Below are 19,812 nucleotides of genomic sequence, written 5' to 3'. Positions count from 1 at the left end.
TTTTTCATCCAGTCCCCCATTTAAGGGACAAATCTTGTCTCTGTCCACAAGCTTAGAAAAACCCCTTGCAGTGGAATCAGTGTGGCTGTACTGTGCAAAGGTAAGCAGAATTTGAAGAGTCTACTCTCCGAACAGAACAAAAATTGGCTTTCTAAGCCTCAGGATGCAGTGAGGATCTGGATGGGGTAGTGGATATACTACTACCTTTCTCCATGAGAGGTGGCACAGGAAACACAGGTGTTATTTCAGCTCTAAAACCAGACCTGCAGGTCTATGAATGACTCCTCCCTGTCAGTTCCACAGAGATCCACAGCATACTGCCAAGCCATATGGGCTAGGCATTAGCATCAGGATTCAGGGCTAAACGTATACTTGCTAAAATACCACTCTACAATGTAATTGACAGTAGTATGTCCAAAACTCACCTACATCAGGATCTACTAGTGCTGATGCATGTGCCTACATATGGTACCACTAACTTCAGTAAGACTCTGGACAGGGGAGGGGTCTGCACTAGCAGTTCCTGAAGCAAGACAGGGGCCTAAAACTATATACAAACATAAGACTCTCTAAAATTCTCTTTTGCCTGTCAATAAACAGTTGATCGGGCTGGTCATACGTTGGGCCACTGATAATAAGAGTTTTAACATCATCCCTTTCCCACCTCCAAATTGTTTGTATCAGTATTTCATGTATTTACTTGAGTGTTCTTTTTTTGAACTGGTATGTCCATGTGATCACAGATCTAGCAACCCAGCCCAGCCCTGAAAACCCCTTTCTGTGCATGAGTGCTGGGACTTTCAATGAACCACAAGAGTTTTCCTTTGTTCTGGACCTTCTGCATCCATGGAGGCTTGGACAGGATTTACTCTTTACACACTGATATCACAACAATCACAGTCATAGCCAGGAAACTTTACAAAATTAAAGACAAAAGAGTAACTGCATGGTCACAAAAACTCTTGGACCATTGGTAACTATACTCCTGATCATTTGAATATAGCCAAATATTTAGCCCACTTAGGAAAGAGTGTTCCATATGACATTTGGAACTGGGTGAGGGAACAAATGCCTTATAACGGAGCCTGCTGATTTAGTTGTAACCAGAGCACACAAAGGACATAAAATACTCTCTCAGCTACTGATCCTAAGGCCAGGTCTACACTACAAAGTTTTGATGGCATAGTGACGTTGGTCAGGGATGTGAAAAAACCCACACACTTGACTGTCATAATTATGCTAGCAAAAACCCCTCGCCCCCATGTAACTGGAGCTATACTGGCAAAAGAAGCCTTTAAGAAGTCAATATAGCATATGTTACGTCGGGAGGTGATTTAGCTATACTGATGAAAGATCTCCTTGTGCAGGTATACACTGCATCTCCACTGGGGGGGGCTCTCTGCTGATATAGCTATACAGTACCAATGTAGCTGTATTGGCAAAGCTTTTCTAGTGTAGACTAGCCTTAAAATCAAAACATCTGAGTAAACAGATGTTTCTTATTTCATTCCAAAAGTCACCATATTATGGTATATCACATGAAAGAGCTAATTCCGGAGCCACAGCCCTCTGCTGATTTCACCTGCAGAATTTCAGTTCTAGGGACAACAGGAAAAGTATTTCTTCTCTTTAGTTCTTCGGTCCTTCTTTCAGTTTTAGTTCCCAATATATTGTATTTGTCAGTTTATTTTGAAACTCTTAACAGCATTCCAAATATTGTCACTTAATGTATATTTATACACTCCTCTTTGAAAAATATCAGAGCACTTCAATACAGCATACAGGAAATAATTACCAGTAATTCCCGACTTTGCTTGTATTCTTTGAGGACTTGCCCAATATTCTCCACCAGTCCTGTCTGAGCAACCCACTTAATGTTGAAGTTCTCCTTCAAGAATACAGCTTCCATCCGCAGGTTCACAAGTAACATATCCAAATGTGTTTGCTAAACAAGCAAAAGTACATTTAATTGCACACAGAATTCCCTGTTTGATATTAAAGGGACACTGCCAAGTAGCTTAATCCCAAAATGTAGGTCTTTTTAAAAAAAAAAAATGGAGGGGTAAGGAGTGCTGCTTTACAAAACCAAAAATTAATATTTTCAAGATTTAACAATTTAAATGAAAACAGGTTTTATTTTTAATTTAAATATTCCCATGAAGTGTTGGAAATCCAGCCACTATACCACTGGTTTGTGATCATGCATGGAAACCAGAGAGTGGAACTTTCATTTTCTAAGCAGAGTGAAGGGCAAAAAGTAAACAAAGGGCCCTAATCCAAAGTGCACTGAAGTCAATGGAATGACTCCCATTGACTTTAGTGGGCTATGATTTAGGCCTAAAGACAAGAATTCAATTTTAAAATTTTAGTTTTAATAATCTAGCTTGTTATTAATGACAAAGAGTTAAGGAAATAATTATGTAATATGATTTTTATCTTGATAGTCTCTCTCCCAGTCCTAACTCCATGCTGCAAAGACTACCATCTGTGGGCATTTTGTTACTGTAACCAACGAAGCAGCAGTCATTATTTCCATCTCTCTTAACTCCTGAATCTATTCTCATTCAGAGATTTTAATGATAGAAGGACTTTTATAACACAGACCATATTCACCCAATTATCCTTGCACTGAAATATTAAAGGGACACATTCTAAAATGCCTTTGACAATTCATACTTAGTTTACTCCAAGCTGCTTGTAAGAATACAGAAACAATTCACATCTGCCACATCCTATTGACTAATCAGAATAAAAAATTTTGTAGCTCACTATTTACATCTTATTTCCTCTATAAAGGCTCAATTCTATGCGGGCCTCCTGTGAGGTGCTTAGCATCTTCAACTCACATCAGCTCCAATACGCCACTGGAAAGCCTCAGGATCAGGTTCTACATACTAGCAAAAACTCCTCATAATTCTCTATTATGTGGTTTATAACTTGCTTCTTCATTTACTTTATCTAATTATAGTTTATGCACTTTTGTTGACATATTTTTTGTGTAATATCTTTGTGCTGATGTAAACAATAAGAAAAGAATACATTGCATGGCATTTATATTTTCATCTCATATCCCTTCCTTAAAGAAGATATTCAAAAAAGGAAACAAAATACTAACCGTCAAGTCTTTGCTTAAGAAAGCGTTTTCTCTTGGAATCTTTTGGATTTTTCCTGGTCCAACATTTTTGCTAATGCACTGTCAGAAAACAATATTGTACACATATTAAATTGGGTACTCATCTAATCCATACTTCTGACATGCACAGCAATCTGAAGAACATGTGTGTACTAGTTCAAGTTTAGAGACATGGTAGAATACCTCTGCTAGGCTGTATATCAGATCTTTTTTGCTATCTGTACTGAAAAAAATAGTGTTGCAAGCTTTCTATTTTATGGACCACATCGTAAAGCCAAGAGCCAACCATGGACCTGCTTTATTTCCCAACACTCCCACTACATGATTCTCAAAATATTTTATTCTGCAGATGACCAGAAAAAAGGCTCTGAAGTCCATGGATTACCATCTGACAATCTCTGTCCTAGTATGTTCAATTTTCAGTGTCGGTAGGCAAATCAATTGCCAATTACTTCGAAAGCACTTTTAAATAATAGAGATTTAAAATCACCAGATTGCTACTTCACAGCAGGTTACTTTGCTGGATTCTGCTTCAAGGCATGTGATTAAACAAAGTAACAAACTATATTCCTACAATTCTAGGGAAAAAAGAATTTCAAAAAGACACTGACTGCCTAGTTACAGTATATACGAACTGGATGAAAACATAAGGTCGAATCCATCAGCCCTTTATCACAGTCAAAACCCCTTTTGAAACTAATAATTTTGCCTGAATATGGACTGCAGGACTGGGCCCACATTTTGCATTATAGGATTTCAAGACTAGTTTTTATAAAATTGTTGCACAGAATCATTCAGAGAAGATTCAGGGACTTTTAACAGAGTGAGGCCTAAGGATTTACAAGACTAAAAAGATACCTAGACAAAGAAATAAAATCTTAAGCTGTTTTACCTTAACTATGGCCTGAAGAGTATGTATAGATTCATCCACTGCCACAATGTAGTGAGTCCTTGGCCTATGGTCGGCTATATTTTGTAACACCCTGCAATATAGCAAATGCAATAAATGCCCATTAGTGGAAGGAAAAATATTGTGTCTTTAATATGAAATATAATATAGAAGCAACCCCGAGGCAAAGGGTATGAGGAAACTCTGAAGGTGAATATTCCAAAGCATGCTATTTTCATATTGATTTTTATTCGTAAGATAAGATACCTAGATATCTCAGTTTGGCCAAGACAATTCAGGAATATGAAACAATGTCTCTAGAAAATATACGCCAAACTGCTACTTGTCCTTTCTATCCTGGTTTCAAAAACTGTAGTGCAGTTCCACGTTGGTTCCATTTGGTTGACTGGTACTATGTTCTGGACATGGTACTTCTACGAATTTCTTGAAAGCATGGCCTCAATGTGCCTGTAAGTTATTACTTCCAGAAGGCCTATTTCATGTTGGAAATATTTAAAACTCCATTTGCCTGAAAATGATGTGCCAAAGTCAACTGCAATACAATGCCATTTTAAAATATAATTAAAAAAAAATGGTAGCAGCTGTTTGAAATCTCCACTGGTAGGTATGGTTTTGGTACATATATGGATACTAAGCATTTCTAGGGATGGCCATCCCTAAAAAGCATACTTACGCTGCTAAATCAACAACATGAATGGTTGGAAGAAAATTGTTTCCATCTCCAAAAACTGGTATTGCAGGAGTCTCACCAAGCCAAGCTGTCTGAAAATAAATACAAACGAAGCAGGAGGGTTATATTTAATTAGAGTTGCAAAAAGGAACATATGTACAGTTGGTGAAACTAGGTACATCCTGAATTTTAATGTTCAGTTTCTTGGATGTGAGTCTGAGCCACAGCTGAGTAATCAATTCTGCGAGCTGCTGATGTAGGCGAGCAGTCTACAAAGAGCCTACAAAGTTAGTGGGCATTTTTGACAAAACTGCTCAGTTTTGGAAAAGCTTTATTATTATTATTTTATATCTCAAAGGATATAAAATGAAAATAGAAATAAAGAAAGCTTCAGGGGCGGGGGAAAAAAAAATCACACTTTACTGAAAAAAACATTGTTCTCCTAATCCCCAACAGGCAGGCTGCATACTCCGTTGGGGTTCCATGATAGATATACGATATTGGGGGTTGGACTAGATGACCTCCTGAGGTCCCTTCCAACCCTGATATTCTATGATTCTATGATTCCCTGCCCCCTGGCTCTCCCTTCCCCAGCCAGCCTCCTCTTGCTCTCACATTCTCCCTCCGGCCTCCCCTCCCCACATCCACCTTTCCCTCGCAGGGACCCCCCCCACCACATTGTCCTTCCATTCCAACCTCGGTTCCCTCAGCCCCATAATTCCTACCTGCAGCCTGACTCCCCTGCATCGCCCCAAAATCCCTGTCCCCATCCTGCTGCCTGAATCTCCATCACCTGCCTCCTGCCACCTAAAGCATCCCTGTTCCCCCGCCTGCCCACACATCCCCTGAACCTCTTTAGCCTCCTCCCTCTGCAGCCCAGGGGTGACTGAGGGGCATCGCTTACAGGGGTGGGGGGAATGGGAGGGTCTCTCTTACCTTCCCTCCAAGCGGCACCATCCCTGGGAGCAGGGGCTGGGGCCCGGGAAGGGGAGTCCTGGCCAGGCTGGGGGCTCTGCCCTGGGAGAGGCTCCGGGGGCAGAGCAGGAATGTTACTGTCTTACACTATACCCTTACCAACATAGGATATACTGGGATATAGTTCAAAAAGTGGGGAATGACTGAATATGATTTAAACTAAAAATCTGCTAAATGACTCAATGTGGCCATGTCCACACTACAGGCCTAGGCTGGCATAGCTGTATTTATAGGCTGGGAAGAATTTGATTTTTTTAAATATATAATTTCAAGGAATAATATCAATGTTTATTCTAAGCATTTTTTCTTGCACTATCGATTGAAATAGTCATAGTTGTGGGAAATTAGAGGGTGGGGTCAGACAATTATTTAATTGCAGTCTCTAGTAAGTTCTCAAGCAGCAACCTAATTTCCTTTTTTTCAGGGTTACTGGCCTATTGGATGGAGGAAGCTGTAGAACTGATATATCTTGATTTTAGTAAGGCTTTTGACACAGTCCCACATGACAAACTCATAAGCAAACAAGGGAGCTGTGGTCCAGATGAAATTACAATAAGGTGGGTGTATAACTGATTGAAAGACCATACTCAAATAGTAATTATCAATGGTTCGCTGTCAAACTGTGAGGATGTATCTAGTGGAGTCCTACAGGGGTCTATCCTGCATCTGATACTATTCAATATGTTAATTAATAACTGATAATGGAGTGTAGAGTAAGCATATAAAAGTTGCAGGTGACACCAAGATGGAAGGGTTGCTAGCCCTTTTTAGGACATGATTAGAATTCAGAAAGACCTGGAGAAATTAGAGAGCTGGTCTGAAATCAACAAGATGAAATTCAATAAAGACTAGTGCAAAGTACTCCACTTAGGAAGTAAAAATCAACTGTACAAATACAAAATGGGGAATAACTGGCTAGGCAGTAGTATTGCTCAAAAGGATCTGGGGGCTATAGTGGATCACCAGTTGATTATGAGCCAACAATATGATGCAGTTGCAAAAAAAGCTAATATTCTGGGATAACAGGAGTATTGTATGTAAGACACTAGAGGTAACTGTCCTGCGGTATTTGGCACTGACAAGGCCACAGCTGGGTCTGGTTTTGGGCACCACACTTCAGAAAGATGAGAGTTCAGAGGAGCGCAACGAAAATGTTAAAAGGTTTAGAAAAACAGACCTGTGTGGAAAGGTTAAAAAAACTGGGTATATTAGTTTTGAGAAAAGAAGACTGAGGATAGACCTGATAACAGTCTTCAAATATGGTAAGGGGTTTTATAAAGAGGATGCTATTCAGATGTTCTCCATGTCCATTGAAGGTCGGACAAGAAGTAATGGGCTTAATCTGCAGCAGGTGAGATTTGAGTTAGTTATTAAGAAAAACTTTCTAACTATAAGGATAGTTAAATACTGGAATGGTCTTCCAAGGGAGGCTGTGGAATCCTAGTCCTTGGAGGTTTCTAAGAACAGTTTAGATAAACACCCGTCAGGGATGGTCTAGATTTACTTGATCCTGCTTCAGCACAGGGGGCTGGACTAGATAACCTTTCAAAGTCCCTTCTAGCCTTAAATCTCTATGATTCCATATTGGCATAGCTATGCCAATACAGACCCCCAGTGTAGACACATCATGTGCTGTCAGAATGAAGAGTTCTTGCGGCACAGTAATACCATCTCCACAAACAACATTAGCTATGTCAACAGAAGTACTTTTTTATCGGTATAGTTGTGTCTCTAATGGAGGTTTTGCCAAAATAACTGGGTCAACTAGTGTGTGTATTTTTTTCACACTACTGGTCAAAACAATTATGCTGTGTAACGGTGCGCAACTCACCCCTGTGGCACCTCCTGCTGGTTGTCCAGGAATTAGCTCTTTTTACCAGCTCCAGAGCACCCTCTGCTGGTGTCCCGCCACTGCTGGCCCCCGTGTCCCTCCCGGACCACGGTGCCCCTTTATCTGGGGGTTCTGCCACAGCAGTGTCCCCTCACTCTCAGGGTTTCCCCTCCCCAGGGAACCCTCAACCCCCTAATCCCACCTTGCCTCAGCACCTACTGCCAGTCATCATCTAGCCCCCACTCTCTGGGGCAGACTGCAGTATAAGAGCCAGTAATCATAGGCAAGGGAGGTAGGACCTACTGCCTTTACCTAGCCCCGGGCTGTCCCTTCGCAGCCCCAGAACCTGTTTAGGCCCCGCGCAAGGCCCTGCAGCCTGGGGGTTTCCAGGCAGGAGCTCCCCAGCTCCTTTTGCCTTTCCCCAGCGCCGCTCTACTCAGGTAGTTTGCTCAGTCCCCAGGCAGCCAGGTCCTTCCCTCTCTACAGTCAGAGAGAGACTGCCTGAGCTCCTGGCTCACAGCCTTTTATAGGGCCCAACTGTGCCCTGATTGGGGCATGGCCAAGCTGTGGCAGCTTCCCCAGTCAGCCGAGGCTTGCTGCTTTCCTCAGCAGCAGCCCCCTCGCAGCTGAAGCCCTCTCCCAGGACTGGTTTCAAGCCCTTTCAGCCCTGGAGCAGGTCACCACCCTGATACATGCTGGTATAAGTTTTAAGCATAGACCATGGGAATGGACTTCAAGAGGCATTGGATCAGGTGCTCTGCCTTGTTAGTAGAGACATTGAGCATACAGTAATACTGTAGTTAGAAGTTTGTTAAATTCCCTTTCAGTTTACTTTTAAGAACTGTGCAATATTAAACTAAACTTCACCAAAATTGAAAAAGTCTACCTTAAAAAAGTAGTGAAATATTCCTTCTTCAGCTCCATACTGAAGGCCTGAAGCAACAACATAGGTTGAAAATTTGTTTTTGTTCTGTGGAGTAAAACAGGAAAGTTTTAAAAAACACTATGAACAATGTTGTAAATTAAATTTTGTTGACTTACCGTGAAATTGCACTTGAATTCTATATATGGAATAGTTCACTTACATCACTTCAGCGTGGAAGTGAGATGAATTCCTACATAACTACTAATGGGGAAATAGGCCTTTTGCTAATACTGCCAGCAGAAACCAACAGTGAAACTAACAAGCAGGCTAGGAACTACCATTCCCAAAAGTATCCTGAATCCAAGTGAGATTCATCAAGAACAGACAGGCCACTCGTGCCAGTGGGGCTAATTAAATCTGCATGAAAATGATCTAAGTGCAGCTCTTCTTTTGGATGCAGAGGACGAGGAGAGAGAGGAATTAAGTATTTTATCAACATGTTATATCCACTTTTCTGAGATAACTTCTTTCAAGAGACTGAATTGTTACATTCCCATCCAGCATCTTTAATGACCTGAAAAATCAAAAGAAATTCTACTAAAAGTGGTAACATGGATAAATTGCTAAGGATAAATACAAAAGAATAGCTCAAAGTATGCAGGGACAAAATCAGAAAGCAGAAGCAGAAGTGACTGTCTATTTTTTTCACTATGAGGATAATGTATCTCTTGAAATCACTTTTACAGCATTTCAGAAACATATAATTATAGTTATAAACTTGACTTTATAGACAAAATACTACATAAAGGGAACCTGGTTTGCATATTTAAATAAGTAAAAGTTTACAATAACAAACAGGAAATATTTCTCAGATCAGTTGACTCTAACAACTTTTTAATAATTATTGGAATAAAAAGATTTTGAATCAGGGGAGATTAAAGATGGAATATTTACCATAGACCATTGAAATATGAGCTAGTGGGCCTTTGAAAGGATTCAGGACTTCTAAAAATATCTTTTCAGTGCCATAAGTCATGTGCATGAGAATGTATTATCCACCATTGTGACTATAAAAATTTTATTAACATTTTGAATAATCAAGCTGTAATCTTGCAATGTAGGTCTGCTGGGATATATTGACATACCGGTACATTGTGATTCATATATTTATGTAATATGTTATAGGTCATTGAGGCCTGGTACGAATAACGCGTGCTTGACATGAATACGTGCACTGTAAGTTGGCAACCTAAGCAAGAACTTAAGGTCAAGAACTATTAAAACTATTTGTGCTAAAACAATCTTGTTATGTTCAGAGAAAAATACGGAGAATCAGCAGAAAAGGAAACAATACCAGCTGGATTGATATAAAATTATACACAAATCGGAGGAAATGGCATGCCTTGGATAATGGCGGCCCACCCAGGATTGTCTCTTTGGAATTGTGTGGGTAGAAGGCTGAGTAAACAAAGGCAAAGAACTGATGACGTGATGAAATGGACTATAAATGGTGGCCTACGATTTCTGCAAATTGCAGTTGTTTATTAATCCAGAGTCCCGGGTGGATATAGATGTGGTTTTCGCCAGCTCCCCGCATCTTCTGATCTTATGATCAGAAGAAATTTCAACTGACCATCGGGACCATTCTGACCTTTGGACTCTGGTATAGTATGTTTGGAGTGTGAATGTGGAGTGAGTAAGGTTTGTTTTGTAATCAATAAAGAGCATTTAGAGTATTATATACCAACACCGTGTCCGGTACCTGCCTGCTCCCCATCCTGTAGGGAGACCTCTATTGTGGGTCTAACATGTGATGGAGAATGTGGAGGGGGAGAGATATTAAGGAGTGCCAGATTTCAAGACGGGGGGAGTGTTGGGGGAGTCCTTATTTAAGATCAATGAGGGTGACTCCTTTTTTGTGAAATTTGTAAGAAAAAAAAAAAACAAGTGGGAAGATACCGCATGGTGTTATTGTAATAATGTTTAAAACACTGTTCAGAAGAGAAGTAAAGGGATGGAAGAAGCAACCCTGTGGACTAAAGTTAAAGCCCCTACTCTGTTAGAGGAGGAGATTATTGCTTTTGAGATGTGCCCTTAGATGGAAGGTGCAATGGAACCAGATGTAATATTTGATACCATAGAAAACATGTTTGAGAAACATGTACAGCTGCACAAGCCTAATGCCAGTAAAAAGCAAACGGCCATAGTATGACTGTAGTGGCAAGCTGTAAAAAAGGCAATTGCATGTAATGAGGAAGTCCGTGCAGAGTTACAAACATTACAAGAGAATTTTAAAACTTGCCAGGAAAATTTGAAGCGGGAAGTGAGGCAGACACAGATCATGCAAACTCAGTTCGAACAAATCGGGAAACAAAATAGGAAATTGGAGAAAAGAATGATGTATTGGGAAAAGCTTAAAGCAGACAAGAATAATTTAGACCATCAAGTGATAGAAATGAAACAGTTAATTCAAAATTTGACTAAGGAAAAGGAAAAGGAGATCGCAAGCGTTTCTCACAGTTGGTGCAAGAAAACTATAGCAACATTGAAAAAGCATGTGAAAATACAGGAGCTGCAAGTTGGGCTGTGTGTCAAAAAGAGAGAGATTTGGATTTGTATTCCAATGATATTTGGTATGGAGAGTACCTGTGAGGGGGTCAAGAGAAAAGGGAATTTGATCAACCTCGAGAGGGGCTTTATACTAAGCTGAGGAAAGAAATAAGAAAATGGCTGGAAGAGCCTAAGACAGAAAAGGCTGTAGCAGTGATAAAATGGAGATCAACCATTAAGAATGCAGCAGGGGAAATACAGTCAGAGCAGACACAAATAATTCCTGCAAGTTCGTCAGACTTACAGTTGATGGTAAAGTCAGTAGGCCCAGTAAATATAAAAAAATTGACTACATGGCTAGTACAGTGGGCAGAGTTAGGAGGAACAGAGAATTTAAAAATGAGTAAATCTTATAGGTTTATCAAGGCAGTTACCACTGGAGAAATTAGACAGACAGTAGATTGAGTGAAAAATGCTTTGGAGAGGCAGCCAGCACACCAACTGATACCAATTTATTATGCTGTTAGGGAAAGAGATAGGTCAAAGACCCATAAAAGTGTTATCCAGTGCAGATTACATGAAGCCTGGAAATTTACCCAGGGATTACCTGTTAAGGAGAATAACATTGCAATTATTGGTTGAAGAAATACAATCAGTGACTAATCCCAGGGCAAAGGTCGCCAGACATGTCACAGCTGATTCTCTGATGGCAGTTGATTTGAATCAGAGATAATTTTAAAATGATGTGTTTAAAGGATTGGACAAAAATTTATTAGTGATGTCTACTAATTTGGTGAACCAAACAGCCCAGGATGAGGGGTTAACTGTTATGGATGCACTGGAGCACTGAATAGTATCCCAACAGATGATGAAAGGGCGAAGCCAGGTAAAAGGATTAAAACCCAGAGTACCTTTTGTTGAAGCAATAATATTCAAATGAAAGTGCTTGTAAATCAGGATACCGTAAAAAAGGAAGCAGCTGTGGTAGAGGACAAAACACCCTACAAGAACGTAGAGGGTGGAATAATCAAAATAAGCCCTAAAAGGAAGTAGATGTAATTCGGAATATCGCTTGAAGGTATTTAAAATTGAGGGGAGTAAATATGAATAAGTGGAATGGGAAACATACTAATAAACTGATCAAAGAAATGCAAAGGATGAAAGAAGAAATGTTTAAGGAGCAGAAAAAGGTTGTAGGTATGCAAGCTGAGGGTTCAGAGAAACCTGCTCGATAGGAAAGCCATGATGACAAGTTGCTCCCACTGAAAATGGGTCCTCAGGAGTGGGAGATGGTAACTAGATTAAAATGGAATTCAAATGGGAGGGCTAGGACAACTGTCATTGTGGGAGATAATGAACTAAAAAATGCCCTATTGGATAGTGGGGCTGTTGTAAATATTGTAAATAAAAGTTGTAATTTCTCTCGATATGTGTCAGGAGATCATTACAGCAGCCTCCTTTATTGGGGAAGGAGTAACAGGAAAAATGTATCATTCAGTAGAAATAGCTATACCCAGAGAGAGAGAGTGAGGGATTTTTGTTGTAAAAAACAAATGCTTCAGATAGATCAGGCGGCTGAGCCACTAATATTGGGGTCTCCCTTTTTGAAGAGGAGTTGGTTAGTTTTGTATTTAACTAATGAAGTTCTGTGGCGTGTACCTGGCTGTACAGAAAGTGTCCTGACAGCAGGGTACATTCCAAGAATATATGCTGCAGAAGCAGTGGAGAAAATTATACTGGATCAACAGGATGTGTGGGTAAAGAAGTTTCCCGATGTATAAATTAAAAATAAAGCAGGATGTGGTAAAATCGAAGCATGTGTTAAAATCGTGGGGGACAAAGTGCCATGATTAATGTATGTATGTAAATTCTTGTGTGGCTCAGAACAGTAAATTATGAAAAATCAAAAATAAAGTAATGTATTTAAAATTAATATTAAAAAATCATGTCCTGAAGTCTAAATGGGTTAAACCATTTTCCATCATAAATAAAATTTTACCTACTGTAGTACAGATTTACATTTAAAAAAAAAAAGTGGGTCCACACATCACAATTCAAGTTATGGCCTAAAAATTAAATAATGTTCCTTTTTATTCTTTTAGTTTATCTTACAAAGAAAAAGGAATGCCCAATTGCACCGAAAATTATCCTGTCTGGACCTTGAATTTAAAGTGTAAATACGGTGCTACAATTTTTGTAATTGGCTTATTGCTTATGCTTGCTTTGCTTTGCATTTTGTGCTTAGTGAAAAATTGTGTTGTGTGAGTTATATTTTAGAAAAATAATAGCACCGGCGCTCAAGCAAAAATAAAAAAGGTTAGTATAAGTATTTAAAATAACACGTCTGAAAGCATCAGACATTATTCCTATGGAATAATAGCCATGGCTTCAATATTAAGAATCCTCATAATTCAAAAAGGGTAAAAATTTCTGGCTTTTATGGTTTTTGAATATTTGGACAAATTTAGGGGTACATAAATATACATATGGAAGCACCTCTAAAATGAAGGTACGCATCAAAGGAAATAACACATTAAACTATTAGTGGAACAGAATTAAAAAACCAACCAAACAAAACCAAATGTAAAAAAAAAAGCCTTTTAAGATAAAATTTGAAATATGGTGGAAAGATGGCAAAAATGCGACATCCAAATATCTAAAGCCAAAAAATTTAAAAAAGCAATCAAGGTATTTGTACATACTAAGGGGGGAAGGTCAACTAATGTTTAAATTTAGTTATAATGAGAACAATCTAAATATAAGTACTCTGAACTGTACCTTTTAAAGTTTAAAATTTGATGTAGTCACCCTAAATGTCTAATAAATAAAAAATTGGCTAATACTCATGTAAAATAAAATAAGTCAATGGCTCTTAAATTATGAAAATATGGAGTAATGGCAAATCCTTCCATAATAATAAGATTAAGTTGCTTTAAAAAATTAATGGGAAAATGTATTTTCAGAAATATGGTCATTTTTTATGTTTATTAATCAAAAACCAGTAAACAGGATTGCACCAGAAATCATGGCAGATGAGCCATATAAAAAAAAAGTAATCAAAGCCCCAACTATTGTAAAGCAAACAATGTAGTTAAAAGATGTGCAAGTAAACATAAATGCACAACATCTGGAGTGCATGCAATATGCCTTGCCTTGATTACAAGCGTGGCAACAACAATGGGGAAACAGAACCATACAAAATAAAAAAAAGTATAGGAAAATATATGGTAGGTGGTACTGGTGCTGAAGCTGAAGTTTTAAACTCATTTAATATTAAGATGTTACAAGGGAAAATGTCAGCGTTGGGTAAAGTTTGGGGGCTATACAGACACATGTAACACAATTTTGGTGCACTATTGAAACAAAATATTAGAAGTGTAAAACTCCAATTCAAACAAGCCCAAGCCTTAAAAACATCTCTAAATGTAAATCTATTTGGTGCGTCTAAGATTAACAATAAAACTGTACTAGCAATACAATGTGTACAAATGCAAAATTATCAAATAGAACTGTAAAGTAAGGTTTGTTTTGTTATCAATAAAAAGCATTTAAAGTATTATATACCAACATTGTGTCCAGTATTTGCCTGCTCCCCATCCCGTAGGAAGACCTCTATTGCAGACCTCTATCTGACAAACAGTGCTCTTCAACTTCTTTTGCAATATTCTTTAAAGCCACTAGATGTCACATTCTAGCCATGCAGTGGGTTCTAGCCCATGAAAGCTTATGCCCAAATAAATTTGTTAGTCTCTAAGGTGCCACAAGGACTCCTCGTTTTTTTTGCTGATACAGACTAACACGGCTACCACTGAAACCATTCTAGCCATTGTAAACCATTTCTGTGTTAGTATTTGTCTTGTTCTTTGTACTGAATGTCCCAAGCTGAATGTTGTCACAACAAAGACAAAGAGATTTCATGTGGTTATTTTTCAGACTAATTAACAAGAAAGTTTTCCTATCGCTGCAAAATAATGCCACGAGAAAGCTTTTCCAACATTCTTCTCTGATGCATGCACCAGTTTAAAAGGTAATTATATACTAACACCTTTAGTAGCCTGGTTAGGCACAGACTTAGCACATAGGAATAGCCACACAGATTCAGACCAGTGGTCCATCTATTCCAGTATATTTTTTCTCATAAGGGCCAATGTCAGACACTTTGGAGGCCAGGTGTAATCTCTGGCCCCCATAATGGGTAATACTGTGCCTGTGAGGGAAATTTCATAACATACATATCAGGGAAGTAAAGGCAATTTTTTTTGGCTTGCCACAGCACTTTATACAATATTGTTGATTGTCTTGTCATGCCATGGCTAATGTTCTGTATTGTCATTAGCCATATGAGAACCAAGTATGATTTGCAGTGCCATTCTCTCTCTCAGAACAAGGGGTGCTACACTTAATTCAGAGTAAAAATATTCATTTTTGGTGAGGTCATCATTCCCCCCCGGCCCAAACGAGACTGACTGATGTCCAAGCTTATGTACAGCCTAACCCTGTAAGATAGTGAGTTCCCCCTACAAAGAGATGAATGCTTTCATGTCTCATGGTGCCCTCATCTAAATATTTCTTGGAGGCTTTGAGCATCTTGCAAGGCCAGGTCTATACAGAATGAGTGGTTTTCCCTAGAGTACACACTTGTATTTCCTGGTTTCCAGTTTTCTGCTCTAACCTCTACAATGCTCTAAGGAATTTAGTATGAGCCAGGAGAGCAGGAATTGGACTGCTGTTATTATTATTTATATGGCAATAGTGATCAAACATGAAGAGAGACAGTGTCTTCCCGAAGGAGCTTAGCAATCTAAAAAAGACAAAGACAGATGAAGGGTGAGGGGAAAAAGTTATAACATGCATGCAAAGTGATCAGAGTGATGATATGCACACTAGGTGTTTGGGATGAGTATGTGGCCCTGATTCTGCAATGGAGTACACACAAGCCAATGAGGCTCCATGCAGACACAGCAGTCTGGCGGCACACAGCCTGTTGCAAGATCAGAGTCTATCTAGATACTCACTGCTCAGAATTTATGTGCCCCATCACCACAGTATCTATCTGAGAACCTTCAAAGTATTTAAATTAGACATAACAATAACTTAGTAACTAACCAGAATTTATTTGCTGCTGTTCTTCTTTTCAAATTACACATACTAAATTCCCTTTCCCCCACCCTTCCACACCCTTGTCTTTTCCCCATAAAAGCCCCCAACTCCAATTCTATTTCTAATATAACAAATACATGAACACATATCTTATGAAATAAGTATGATTTATTCATTGACTCAGTAAAACAGCATGAATTTGTAGTGGAAATAGGTTAATATAAAATAAACACACACATTTAAATCTCTAAAGGGTCAATTCCCTTCTCAGTATTTTTACACATTTCACATTACCACCACTGGGAGCTATTCACATTTATCAAGGAGTTAACATACTTGCAGAAATCAGTTAAACATTGCAGACAATTTCTATTATTAAGATGATGTTATTCTTCAGTTTAAGTAAAAAAGAACTGCATTCAAATAGGTTATTTTGTGATACAGTACTTACTGTTTTTCCAAGTTTGATAATCACTTTTTCAGCATTTACATGGTCCATAAAGTTAGGGTGAGGTTTTCTTCTGCGATAATCTTCTTCAGTAAAAGGAATTTCTGAATCATCCTGTAGAGAAAAAACTCTAAGAAAAATGTCCTACTTTCCTGAAAAACCATTCAAAAAGTTCTACATGGCTTAAAACCAAGATATTTTTAAAAAGTACAGTCATTTTAAATTCAATTTACATTGTATATAAAAAGCCTCTGTTTTTAAACATGTATAAAAAAGAAACTCTCGAAATCTTTGAGAAAAAAATCAAATGATCAACGCTTTTAAAAATGTAGATGTATCAAAACTATTTAAAAGGAAAACAAGCATAACAAAATCTTGAAGTTTGCTTCTCACATCATTAACATATACAGTTTCAGAAAGACTTTAAATTTGTGAATGTCAAAAAGATGCTACAAAATGCCACACCTGGTTATCTATGGTCCCAATCCTGTAAATTTTACATGTAACTCCACACACGAATAGTCTATTTAATTAGTTTACTATATGTATACATATATAAACTCAAAGTTTTGCAGTCAGTGACATAGGTGCAAAAATCAACAGTGAAAATAAGTTTGCTGATGTTGACCATGTTCATTACAACTAGGGTACATACTACAAATATTTAACAGAAAAGAGAATATTCAGCAAAAATGAATATTACTTACTGGGTCAAGAGGTTTGCTTCGTGCCCATGTCATTATTGTTGAAACTAAGATAAATAACTTTGGTTTCTCAAAATGTAGTACCTCTCCATGTACTGCTGTATAATCAAAGCAAAGTGAATCATAGAATCATAGAATATCAGGGTTGGAAGGGACCTCAGGAGGTCATCTAGTCCAACCCCCTGCTCAAGGCAGGACCAATCCCCAACTAAATCGTCCCAGCCAGGACTTTGTCAAGCCTGACCTTAAAAACCTCTAAGGAAGGAGATTCCACCACCTCCCTAGGTAACCCATTCCAGTGCTTCACCACCCTCCTAGTGAAGTGCTTATTTTACTGTAAGCAGCATTACTTCTACTGTATTTATGTTTTCAAGTAATAACGTTCCACAATAACAGTTACTACAATGTTCAATGTGACATAACTTTTCCCCGCAAATAACTGTCATTAAGTTTGATATTAAATACATATTTCTTATTGCTTAGCAAATTAAGATAATATAATAGGATTAAATTGCCAGAAATTATCATCTCTTCCCTTAAGATATACTGTGAAAAAAATCACTTGTCAATAAAGATGAATCACTGTGATCTTGATAGCAAACTAAAATATGTATTGCTTTCATGGTTAGAATAAAACATTATAGAATTATTCTAATAATGCAGCCCCCTTATTTTAATCCAGAGCTAAATAATATAGTTAGGGTTAAGGTTTATTTGTTTTCCACTCAAATAACTATGATATGACCTATATATTTACACTGTAAACATGCAAGTATAATTGTCTTAAATGTTATATGAATACCTTCTCATTTTCACTGCAGGAATCTTTTGCAAAGCAGTTAACATGGGTTAAATTGTCGGGTGTATAATAGCAAGTGGTGGGTCATAATGGTTCTACTGAAGTTTTAAGTCAAAATATAGTTGAAATTGTTTTGCAAAATACGGAATCTTGATGTCGATATGAATGGCAAAGGGGAAAATCTTCCACCCAACTACCAACCCAAACAGATTAGCTGGGCAGTAGGCAGTTGTTTGAAGGAAATAAATGTCCCCTATCAGGTCACAGAGTGGCTATGGAGCCATTTGATGGAGGCTATTCCAGCTCAACAGGTAGAGAAGGCACCATGGCCCCTTAAGAAGCCCAGATGAGAGGAGGATTGGAGGATCTGCATAGCTGCAGATTTTTTCCTGTGCCTTCCCCCTCTCCTGTCTTGTCAAACCCTCTACTTGCTGCATTGCAGAGTGTCCCCACAGAGTCCAAAGCAAAGCTATACATGAGCACTGTTAATAAAGGATGCATTGTACTGTAAACAGAATTTAACCATTTCACATTTTAATTGCATATCCAAATTAATATGTGGTCCAGCTGCTGTAAAGCATCTTGGTGGAAGATGCATTCTTTGCTGCTAGGAAACCAACAAGCCGGAAATGGAAAGAAAGCTATCTTTCTGATAATGAGGTTTGAGATATCTTGTCAAAAGACAGCAAAGCAAAATACGACTAGTAGGGTGAATGGAGAATTCTGATTTGATGGAGTTTTACACTCTGTGTCACAAATATGCTACTCTGTTCATTGAGAATAAAATGTACATTGATTTAATAGCTTTCCCTTTAAAATACATTTGTATTTATTTTTGGCTGCCATTGTCTTGTGACTTGATCAAAAGTTTACTGACTCCTTTGAAGTACAAATGTGTCCTATCCAATGTGTGTTGCAGTAATTAAAGTTCACCATTTCTCCATACTGCTCTTTCATCTAGGAACCCGGTTTCATATCATAGCAAATTACAAATCTCAATTTATTTAACTAAGTTTCTATTGCAAATTCTGATTGCTGCATAACAGGGAGTTTTCTGTTCAGTTACTGATTATACTAACCAGAAGCAGCCCAAGTAGCTTCTTCAATTTGATTTGCATCTTCAGTGATGTTATAAATAATGACATCACACTCAAGTAGGTGACCTAGAAGTTCTTCTCGAGTAGAGATCTGGAGAAAAAAAAAACCAACAACCCAATAATCTTTTATAGAAAGAATGAGTTCCCCTGCCCAAAATTGGTCATTTAGGTGTCTCAAGTCGGGCACTCAATTCTTGAGGCATTCAGAATAACAAGTCACTGCTGAAATCTTGGCTTCAGTGAATACTTAAAGCCATCATACATCTCACATTGCTCACATAATAAACAAACACATCATTTCCATGAAGTATGAAGAAATGGATAAAGTGGGGAGGAAAGACAAGGAGTTCAGTTTTGGCCATTCTAAGGTTAAAGTGATAGTGAGAAGGAGATGTCAGAGAAAGAGGCTGAGATGTCTGGATGTAGAAAGACAAGCTAGGAGTAGAAAAGTAGACAAGTGAGTCATTAGCATAGAGATGTCAGTCTATCCATGCATCTGATGAAGTGGGCTTTAGCCTGCAAAAGCTTATGCTCAAATAAATTTGTTAGTCTCTAAGGTGCCACAAGTACTCCTCCTTCTTTCTGCTGATACAGACTAACACGGCTACCCCTCTGAAACCATTCTATCCATTGTGGATCTGATCCAAAGCACACTTAAAGCAATGTGAGTCTTTCCATTAATTTCAGTGTTCTGTGGATCAGGCCCTTTGTGAGCTGATGAGATCACCTA

General features: G+C 38.4%; 1 protein-coding gene across 1 annotated transcript in view; it reads right to left on the bottom strand.

The window, feature by feature from the left end:
* The window catches only part of AK7 (adenylate kinase 7), a 63,428-nt gene that overhangs the window by 34,217 nt on the left and 9,399 nt on the right, over positions 1-19,812 (bottom strand). Inside the window, exons 3-10 of the mRNA XM_073349601.1 lie at positions 19,065-19,173; positions 17,190-17,284; positions 16,486-16,596; positions 8,406-8,489; positions 4,717-4,805; positions 4,026-4,116; positions 3,116-3,193; positions 1,796-1,945 (exon numbers count right to left, since the gene is read on the bottom strand). Coding sequence (XP_073205702.1) covers positions 1,796-1,945; positions 3,116-3,193; positions 4,026-4,116; positions 4,717-4,805; positions 8,406-8,489; positions 16,486-16,596; positions 17,190-17,284; positions 19,065-19,173 — 807 coding nt within the window. The remainder of the gene's footprint in view (positions 1-1,795; positions 1,946-3,115; positions 3,194-4,025; positions 4,117-4,716; positions 4,806-8,405; positions 8,490-16,485; positions 16,597-17,189; positions 17,285-19,064; positions 19,174-19,812) is intronic.

The sequence above is a fragment of the Lepidochelys kempii genome, chromosome 6, assembly GCF_965140285.1.
Source record: "Lepidochelys kempii isolate rLepKem1 chromosome 6, rLepKem1.hap1, whole genome shotgun sequence".
Lineage (NCBI taxonomy): Eukaryota > Metazoa > Chordata > Testudines > Cheloniidae > Lepidochelys > Lepidochelys kempii.
This window is presented reverse-complemented; position numbering and strand designations above follow the sequence as displayed.